This window comes from Sesamum indicum, linkage group LG9 (genome assembly GCF_000512975.1).
Source record: "Sesamum indicum cultivar Zhongzhi No. 13 linkage group LG9, S_indicum_v1.0, whole genome shotgun sequence".
Taxonomy (NCBI): Eukaryota; Viridiplantae; Streptophyta; class Magnoliopsida; order Lamiales; family Pedaliaceae; genus Sesamum; species Sesamum indicum.
Genome location: NC_026153.1, coordinates 6,636,979 through 6,647,692, shown reverse-complemented (window position 1 = coordinate 6,647,692; position 10,714 = coordinate 6,636,979). Strand labels below are relative to the sequence as shown.

The window sequence follows — 10,714 nt, the reverse complement described above, 5'->3', positions numbered from 1 at the left end:
CTCCTTTTCTACCCCCTTTTCCCCCCCCCCCCCCCACATCTAATCCGAAGCCGGAGAAATATCCCGGAGACACGAGTCAATGGCGAGCGCGGAAGCGGAAGCGGTCGATTTCGAGCCTGAGGATGACGATCTCATGGACGAGGACGTCGGCGACGGTTCCCCCAATCGAGGTGCCGCCGCCAGTATTCCTAGGTTGAAGTCCGCCATCACCGGAGGTGGCTCATCGGCCCCGAAGAAGACTAAGGGCCGTGGGTTCCGAGACGAGGCGGCGGCGGAAGCTGACCGTCATGCTCGCATGTCTGCTCGCTTTGACTCTCTCGACTCCGAGGGTGGCCCTGGCCCGGAGCGATGTGAGTATCTGAACCCTAACCCTTTTGTTGTCTTTTTTTATTTTTGCTCTTTCTTATGTATTTTCAATTTCGTTTGTGATTAAGGTCTTGTATCGAGCCGTTCATTTTTCATGCACTTATGTTGCGCCTAAGTTTTGCGGAGAAAGATTTTGATTGATTTTTGTTTGTAGCATGAGAAAAGAAAGATGGCAAAATTTTGGATACAGCTCGTTTACAAAAATATATTTTCACCTTTTCTTTTTACATAAATCGGAGATTAATGTTTCTTAGTGTATGTAGAAAGGTTATGTAGAAATTGTATGGTGATAGAGTAATGAAAATTTGAATGACTTGGTGGTGACTAATAGCAGCTTTTATTGAAAATTTTGGTGTAATAGATTTGCTGCTTTATCTATTGGGTTTGAAATTTATTTTAGTGTATCACACTGTTATTTACCCAAGTTGTGAAGGCACTTTGGACTAGATGGTGCGATTGTTGCTTTCCTATTCAGAGAAATGGTGCCTTGATATTAGGATAAGGTTGGAATACTAATTGCTGTTGCACTCGTGTAGCTATTGAAGGATGGATTATTCTAGTTACTGGAGTTCACGAAGAGGCGCAAGAGGACGATCTACAAAATGCATTTGGTGAATTTGGAGAAATAAAGAACTTGCACTTGAATCTTGATCGTCGAACAGGATTTGTCAAGGTACAGAAAATAGTTATTTGACAATGTTACAGTTTATTCTGTAGTGCCCTGTTATAGCCCGCTAACTAGATTAAATAAAGAATTTGCATCTAGATTTTTCCTTTATTGAGTCACAGGTCAAACATTAAAGTTTATATGCTTCTACATATTGATTAGCCAAGGAAGTGGGAACTATTGAAGATTTTAGATATTGTGTTTTAACAGTTTTTATGCTATCTCCATGTGGATAAAGAACAGCGGGGTTATTTACTTTATGTGACAAGCATTCTGTAGATTTATTCATTTATATGGATGATGCACTAATGATAAATAGCAATGGCTATATTGTCATGTGAATTTATTGTTTTGCTTTCTGTGATCTATTTTACATGATACTGCTACATGGATTTTCCATATCAACCCTTCATTCTGAGATTCTGTGTACTGAATCTATGGACCTGAAAAACATTTCGATAGTACCACAAGTAGGTTAGGACTGTTGGGCAGGAATAGAACTTGTTTATTTACTTTGGGGGGAGCCCTAACCAGTGCAGCTTCTTCATCGAACAAAATTTTGGTAACAAAGACCTTAACCTTGTTACTCCTATTTCTTGAAAATGATTTTTTTTCCTCTGCACCAAAATTCCTATGGTTTGCGTGCTGTTACTCATCTGCTACCTTGCTAAATTTGTTATGCTGTTTCTTTAGGGCTATGCTCTGATTGAATTTGAGAAGTTTGATGAGGCACAAAGAGCTATAAGTGAGATGGATGGAACTGAGCTGCTCACCCAGACTCTAAATGTTGATTGGGCATTCAGCAAAGGCCCATTCAGGAGAAGGAACATGAGGAGGAGGTATGCATTCCCAAAATCTCATCTTTTTTGGTGACAGTAGTAACAATGCTGTCATTGTGATTGTTTAAACCCAAATCCAAGGTCCTTATTTCTGTTGCTCATAAAAGAATAGAGGATTAGGAAATAGAGTTGATATTGAATATCAATGTTGGCACACATGTTTTTCTCTGGAAGGCAGAGTGCAGAACTCTGTGGTAAAGTGTGATGCTTTGGCTGAGGTCCTGAGAATTAACACTGGAAAAAAAAATCTTAAAATGTAGTTAAAAAGAATGAAACATAAAGTAGGGGCCTTCCTGAGTAACTATGGAAGTTCAATAGGATCTTATGGCCTATTGGTAGATGATAAAACATGGCAAATAAATGTCACAGAACAGCTAAACAGTGAATCTTGATGAGTCTTTTTGCATGGTTACTTCATTATTAGATGGCCCTAAGAAAACTGCATTTTTGTATGCGATTTTCGTATACTATAAAAGGTGGTTATGTGTGTGTATTCTCTTGTAGCTTTGTGAAATCATGGAAGCCTGGTATATTATATTTAGATGAACATCTTTGTATGACAGACTACGAGCTCTATGTATATCCTATTGTTGTCGGGATATTGTCCCATTCTTTCGTATCTTGTGTTTCTCATTCTGTCTATTTCTCAACTTTTCTGCAGATCACCTCGTGGTCATCGTTCTAGGAGTCCAAGGAGGAGATTTTGATGGTGGTGGGGTATGAGTTTTTGCGGGTTGATTTAGGGTGAAGATACTAATGTGAATCTTTGCTAATTGTTAACAATATGTATGTTTGTTGTTTCTGGTGAGGATTTTGTATTTTCTTGTCATTCACTTCTTTACCCCTTGTATGGATATTTGCCAGGCTCCTTCAATTGTGTGCTGCTGTTTAGCTCTATAGTTTAGTACTCTAGTTGAACTCTTTGAAGATCACTGAATATTTGTGTTGTTGGTTGGGTTGCAGACTGTACACTATTCATCTTTCCTTCCCACCAATATGCAAGCAGCCCAAATACTCTTGTACTCCAACTTGTGCACTCGTTTGGGTCAAATTTGTTATATATTATTTTTAAAAATTTATAAATTGATGTTTATTCATGCATGAACTTCAAAATTGAGAAAAAAGATGCTATGTCCTTGTTCTATATTCTTACAACCTGTACATCTCCCATAATTCCAAATGTCTAAAAGGATATAACCTACATTTTTAGTTTCTGTTCCTTTTATCTAAAGTGCCTATGCTACTGGCTAATCTGTCTCATGGTATGGTAAGTTCTAATCTTTCTTTCTACACGCATTTTACATTATGATGCCCATGATGTCCAGAAATCTGCCATGCATAAGCTTGTTGGGGTACCAATTGTATGCAACCATATCCAACTCCCGTCCTCCATTCGCTTCATTTCTGCCAACTGCCACGAATTATGTTATCAGCATGGTAAACTTATTACTGGAATATTCCATTAATTTGAAATGTGGCCTCATAGCTAATCATTTAATTGTGTGGAAGTAGTTTCTTTCATTGACTTCAAACCGGAAAATTGCATGTTTAACAACTTACTCGGCCATCTTCCAACTCAAATATGATTGAATCTTCAAAAAATGGGATCGGTCGTGTAGATGAAACCTGCCCACAGCTGTTCATGATCAGAATTTATACACATGCATATATGGTTGTGTTCAGGCACACACTAACCTTGTGGTCACAGTTCTTGTCCATGTCAACACAAATTTCATCATTTCCAGCCTTTGCTCCATCTTGTCTTCCATCACCACCAGCTCTATAATCCTCATAAGGGTACCCACAGTCCCTCCATTTCCACTCCCCTTGATCCAAGTATCTCAGATAAACATTCCCGTCGGAACCTGTCAAGAACAGTTCATTTCCCCCAAAGCAGGGTCCAGGTGCTCCAATCAGAGTCACGTTAGTATGTGGTGGTCCATGTTCTATCCAGTCCCATCCGTCTGTTGAGCTCCATCGGTACTCCACTAGTCCTCCATCCTCCGAGATCATAAAAAGAGATCCTTTGAGTGATAGTATCGATGATCTCACAGCAGTTCCAGGTGATCTTGATAAAACTAAGTGATGGGATTGGTAGTGCTCGTGCCACAGTTCTGTGACTCTGTTGTACTGGTACAGCCGCCCATTTCTACCAACAACAAACACAATGTTTTCCCTGAACCCCTCCTGATCCACTATACTGGCGATTTTCATGCCTGCAGGACTTCTGCAGTCTTTCCATTTGAACTTTCTTGATCCTACCTGCAAGAGAGTTCAAAGTTTCTTTCAGCCAGTTGTTTTAGCAAGATTCTTGGAAAGATGTGTCTGGGTTTTCATTTACCGTGAACTGTAACAGCCTCCCACTTCTGCTAACAAAGAAAATTGCATCATCTGGCTTAGTTCTTGGTATGCCGTCAAACGGTGGACCACCAATCACCTGCTTACCTTTCCTCATGTCAGTACAATTGATCCATGCTAGATCACTGCTGCTTCTTTCTCTGATAAGCAAGCTCCCATGCTCGTCAACTACAAACAAGCTCCCATTATAGTTACCAAGAGCACCTTTAATTCCTGTCGAATGTTCATGTCTCAGCCAGAACCATGCATTTTCAGTGTTCAAGTATTCAAATATCAATCCATTATCTGTTATGAGGAAAAATGATTTTCCTCTCTGCATTAGTCGAAAGCGGAAGAATCTGTCATTCCACTGATCTGTGATATCTTGATCATCTCCTGAACTGGACAAGCTGCCGTCTTGAGCACCAGGTGACAGGTAATTCTGTTGTGTTCTACTGTCCTTTCTCCATCTAGAAACTGAAACTTCACCGGTTTCGTCTTTAGTGCCTGAGATGCAATTTGAGGGTCCACGTTCTTCAGTGCAGTACTCAGCATTCCATCCTTCAGTTTCAGGGGCATCTAACAATGACCAAACATATTTGAGCAAAGATTTTCTCCTTGTGCTAACTGGAGTATTGGGACCTAAACTTTCCCCGCCAAGACCTGAAAGGTGCAGTTCTGCTAAGCGACCATCATCCATTGGAAAGATCGTTCTCCCGACTTGCAGTTGCAGCCCTGCGATTCCTCTTGCAGCTTTTGCATGTGGAGGATGGTTGTGATTCAGCCAGTTTTCTTCAGCATCTTGATCTTGAAAAAAGACAAGATTTTAGGAAGCTTAACCAGAGTTTCATGTCAATCACAAGCAACCATTTCTTGCTTTAGAGACTCTACTATTGAAGATTTTCTACCTGGATGTTTCTGAATATGATACTCAAAAACGAAGCCGGCTGCTGATGTAAGAAACAATGAGTTTGAATTCTCATGAGGTTCTTCTTGAGAGCTGCATGTGATGGAGGTCAATGGATGCCCTTTGGGATTTCCATGAACGAACCATTTCCACTTTCTTTGGTGGAGCCGCCTCTCAATCAACTCTCCGTCCTGAAATTTCACTGGATAACTCAAAAAAATATGCGACTATAGAAGCTGAAAGAGTAGGATGAAGTCCTTTTCCTAAATAGATAAAAATTGGGAAAGCAACACTTGGTAGGAAGAAACAGTGCTATATTTAGCTGCATGAAGACAGATTCGTCAGGACTATGAATGAGTACTTGTCAAGATTTTTACCTTAGTCAACAGGAAGAGAGAAAACGAATGAGCTCCGACTAGTTGATGTAAGCTGCACGCCCTGAACACAGCCAAGGAGGTATCTTTCCTCGAACCCCCTCTGTTTATATGCTTCTTCCAAGGTGGCTTTGATGTCTGATCATACTCATAAAGATCTCCTGCATCACTGTGACACAAAGTGAACTCCAAATCGACGAAAAGAGGGCATTTTTGCTACCATTTACATCTCAATCAATCGTTATGTTGCTCACCTGATGGTAAAGAGAAGTCCTGGTCTAACTGTAGCAGCATCAGTTATGGCTGCAACATTTGCTCCCGGTGGTCGTCCATGATTCACCCACCTAATCATATAAGTAAGAAGACGAACATTAGACGGCCCTCAGAGTTCTTTCTGTACATGGAAACCATATCTTGTTATAGAAACTTCCGGATTGAACTATGGGTGGTCTTATTTATAGCAGCAGAACCTCACCTTGGAGGATCATAACCAACAAGTTCCAACAACAGGCCATTCTTGGTGCAAAAATACATTCTCCTGAGTTCATTACAGCAGTCAGGTTCCATTATTCAGGCAAATGAAATTCATCCTCAAAAACACAAGCAAATGGATTTTACATCACTCACTCCCTGTCATTTGAAATAACTCCGGCAGAAAGCCGAATTTCAGAACTCTGAACTGTTTCTTTACTCGTGGCCTTATCAAATTCTGGCATAAATTCAATCCATATTGGCTGTGCATCTTCAGTCAGCTGCATCTAAATTGATTTAGCATACAATCAGTCCATCATTCATTCAGTTACTCCATTCCTTTTCAACAGTATATAGGTTCTCTAAAGATGAACAAGACAAGCAATTCATAGCTGAACTAGATTATCATATCCTAAATTTTGTGGTATTAGATTATAATTTCATTGGGAAAAATTGAAATCTTTTCATGAAAATAATTACCCTTTTGGACAACCTTACCTGATACAACATCCCAGCCTCAGATAGAGCAAGAATTGTCTGATTGACAATAAACACAGACACCGCATATCCTGCAGAAACTGGTAAATCATGGGGGGCAATCACCCACTGCAGCCCATTCCAGAATCTCTCATATATAGACCCGCTTTCTCCCGTAACCCATATCGATGTTTCAGACATTCTTGTCAAAGAAATCCTCTTTCTCACAGGCAGGAATTCATAAGAACTCCTCTCCTGTCCCCCTGAATCATCATCCTTCTTGTCTGAACTCTCCCTTATCACTCCTTCTTTATGTTGATCCCCGCGCTTCTTGCTTGATCCTTGAATTGAACTCACTACCCTACAGTCACCATTGGTGCAAGAAATCAGGTCATAAGGCAATCCCACCTCAACCCATGAGTTGGATTGCTCATTAAAGTCCCAGAATCTTTTGTTTTTCTGCTCAAACTTTTGATCATGTTTTCTTACATACTGATGCACATAACAAGAATCACAATCAGAAACAATATTATAGCTCAGAGATAACACCACACAGAGTAAGAATATTGCAGAGATGATAGACATTTGATATTCAGACAGAATCATGGACAAGTTATGTTTTGTGGAATTCTGTGTGTCCCATATGGGCCAGAGCAGACATTACTACACTACGCAACAATAGAAAGGACACCCCAAGTACATAATTTGAATTGGGCAAAAATCTTTTTACTGACCCTCTCAAGAAGAAAGAAAATCAGACAGATAGTATAGAGAGAGAAACAGATGTGTGTGTGTGTGTGTGAGAGAGAGAGAGAGAGGTGGTCCATGATCATGGGTAGGACAGTTTTAATAGCTGGTACAGGTTCCTAGACTAAAACTACTAATCAAAATCAACCACTGCCTTTTTGTCAACTCTCTCATGGAAATAACTCTTCACAAATTTTAACTGTACTTTGCAAATGTTTCACACTTCCAATGATGTTCAAGTGCTTTCTCTCACCTAATAATACAGATGACTCTCTCTTTCTGGCCACTATTAATCTTGTGCCTTAGCCTAAAAGGAAGTGAAGAGCAAGCTAAGCTGGGAAGAAATGTTCCTCTACTTTTAGGTAAAGTTTGTTTGACAGAAACTGGAACCAGAACCATCAGATATCAAGAATTAGATTCACTTTCTCTTGACCCCACTTGAGACGACAGTATTCCTTAAAAATGTGAGAAGAACACAATAAAAAGCGCACATATGTGATTCCATTATTAGGTTTGGATTACTTTAAGGAATGGTAATTATCAGCTGAGGTAAGATACCACCATTTTTCTCTATGGTTGATAGGACTGACATAACCCCAGCGTAAGATTTCATCTCAAATCACATCAATCAAGACTCATAACATAGTGCATGTACTCATCTCAACATGTACATATTTCTTTAATATTGAATTGGGTTTTCTTGAATGACCGTTGGATAATAGGAGGTGGGGTGGTATCCCTCTTCATCACACGGTCCTGAAAATTGCATCTCATTCAGCCCAAGATTTTCACCTTTATTTTGGGGTTGTGATTTGATATTACAACATAAGATAGTAGAGGTGTATCTTTCATGTTTTAATAATTGTACTTATTTCACTGTATTTTGGACCTATAATATATCCACGTTTCAGTGTGTGAGATGTTATTTGTTTTATTTGTATATGAATTTTATGATTTTATTTTAAAAAATCATTTTGTTAAAAAAAGTAGGCCTTAGAACGTACAACTTTCCTCTGCAACCTATAAGGGATGCTTTTATGACGTTATTATTTATTTAAATAAAAAATTATAATTGTACCCCAATTTGCAAAATAGTTGCAAACTCCCCCATGTTTTTATTATTATTATTTTTAAATGTCTTGAAATCGTTGGCCAAGTCTTTAGTAGCAGTAACGACTTTACATGATTTTTTTTATTAATTAATATTTATTATACAATTAATAATACAATATACTAACTATGTCATTCGTGTATTAATTAGTAACTATTATTAATCACATAATAGTACGAATTTTTTATTTGATTTTTTTATAATTAAAAAAATTCATAAAAATATATATTAAATGTTGAAAGAACTTGTGTTTTCTTGATTTTACATAGACTGAAATTACAGCATATATACACCACAATACAAAGTCAATATCTGCCTAAAATAAGTTGGCTAAATGAAACAAGATATCTGCAAATATTTACTTTACAATAGATACAAGCGATACCTAATATACCCTCAATTAATTTTCAACTGATTTTTAACAATTAATAAAATTGAAAATTTATACAAATAAATAGAAAATGTATTCAAGTATTGACTTTGTCATTTTGCCATCTACGATCCCACCTTGGCAAATTAATCTGATGTAATAGAGCTTGATTTTCTTGTGATTCGATATGAATTTTTTGTCTTGCTCGTGTCTCGAATCAATCTATCTCATTACGAATTCTGGTACCCAGCACAATACCAATCAGTATAGTCATAATTCAACACAACGTTTCCCACCATTGAAGGGAATTCTCATTGTGATCATCGCTCTTCTACCTGATTTTATCTTTAAACGACATATTAATTTATAAAAATATCTTAGATACATTAAATAGCCGACATCTATCATGCTTTCAATGAATAAACAAAAGAACAAATTTTCACTAATCAATTATTAAAAAAAAAAAAAAGAAAGAGTATACTAGAGTTGCTATCTAATTATAGAAAAATGAGAATAAAAACAAGAAAGGAAATGGGGTCCAAATGGAGTAATAATCTTGATTGGAACACCTTTTAGATTACTTGTAGATCTATGGAATCTATATGGGTTCATAGAATCTTCTATCATTAATAATTTGTGGTTTCTAAAGATTCCAATTTCTTTTTATTTATTTATTTAAATATATATTAATTATAGTGAGATGGGACAGGTTGGGGAGTTGATTTGACTTTTGATTGCAAATTGTATATTAGGATGGATGATGAAATGTTGATAGTTGATTTTTATTTAATTATAATGTGGAGTAATCATCAATCATGATGCATGTTGTGCCCTTGGATTAAACAATTTCAAGAATATAATTATTCAATATATATATATATATATAATATAGTTTGATGATGTTATGGGAAATTTGATTCATAAAATAGTAGTAGTTAATTAAATATTATGTTTATTTATTTCTATTGATGGATTGATAGAAGTGTGATATTTAATAATTTATTTTTTAGTTATGTTTGAATCACATATTTTGGTAAGAAATATAGGAAAAATAATTTAAATATATGTGAGTAAAGTGCTATTTGCGATGATTTTTATTTTTGTTGTAGTAAAAATGTGGAGTGTTTGAAAATAAAAATGAACAATGAATAAATGTCGAAGTTGGAGTTTTTGAAAACGTGTTTTGTCATTAAGTTGCAGAAGTTGGTAATGAGTAATTTATAATTTTTTATTTGAATTAGTTTAATTTAAATAATTAAAAATAAAATAAAAATACTTTCTTAGTTGATAGAAATTGGATTAAATATGTAGTTTTTTTTTATATTATTGTCCTCAACTATAAATTAAAATCAAAATAATTAAATATAATTTTTTTTTGTGTTAAATAAAATGATAGATAAACATGCACTTATATAGACAAGTTCCCACCTAATTTTTCATTCAAAATTGAGTTGACCGTTTGGTTTTACGTTCAATTTAATGAAGGGTACTTAGGTGGATAAAAAATAAAAAACTTTGGTACCAAATCTAATGATTTGAAAATTTGTGGTATTAAAATTGAAAAAAGCGTATAATTTATGTACGAAAAGTAAAATTATCCCATTTAAAAAATAAAAATTAAGAAAATAAGAGAGAAAAAAAGGGGGAAAAATGCACACCACCCTCTGTGATATCCGAATGTGCGAATTACCTTCCTGTGGAAAAAAAAATATCGAATTACCTACTTGTACTTTTCAGAATCGAACAAATTACAACCCCACATGAGGGATAACTTATTTTTTATATTTTTTCAATAAAGATATATATTATTATAAATAATATAATATTATTATATATATTTTTATATAAAAATAATATGTTATTTTTAAAAAATCAATCAAGCTTGTAGGAAAAGAGTGTGTAATACGCCACCTCTTCTGGGGTAATTTATTCAATTTTAGAAAATATAAGGGGATAATTTGATATATTTTTTTTATAAGAGGGTAATTTGCTCATTTTGAATATCACACAAGGTAATATGGATTTCTTTTTTTTAAAAAAAAGAGTTG

The 10,714-nt window shown here is 36.0% G+C and overlaps 2 protein-coding genes across 3 annotated transcripts; one reads left to right on the top strand and one right to left on the bottom strand.

The window, feature by feature from the left end:
* LOC105170907 (RNA-binding protein 8A) lies at positions 19–2,776 on the top strand. The gene is made up of 4 exons (XM_011091839.2): positions 19–350; positions 903–1,039; positions 1,727–1,872; positions 2,534–2,776. Exons 1-4 carry the CDS (start codon positions 80–82, stop codon positions 2,577–2,579), a joined length of 600 nt encoding a protein of 199 aa, XP_011090141.1. The 5' UTR covers positions 19–79; the 3' UTR covers positions 2,580–2,776.
* On the bottom strand, positions 2,611–7,469 carry LOC105170906. Of its 2 annotated transcripts, none has more exons than XM_011091837.2 (10): positions 6,460–7,469; positions 6,118–6,242; positions 5,966–6,028; positions 5,745–5,834; positions 5,494–5,659; positions 5,118–5,307; positions 4,214–5,016; positions 3,568–4,134; positions 3,433–3,498; positions 2,611–3,283 (listed from the first exon to the last, which is right to left on the bottom strand). In XM_011091837.2, exons 1-10 carry the CDS (start codon positions 7,042–7,044, stop codon positions 3,176–3,178), a joined length of 2,763 nt encoding a protein of 920 aa, XP_011090139.1. In that variant the 5' UTR covers positions 7,045–7,469; the 3' UTR covers positions 2,611–3,175. The 2 variants fall into 2 exon arrangements, with proteins under 2 accessions (XP_011090139.1, XP_011090138.1); XM_011091836.2 differs by having other exon boundaries at positions 6,118–6,248; positions 6,460–7,457.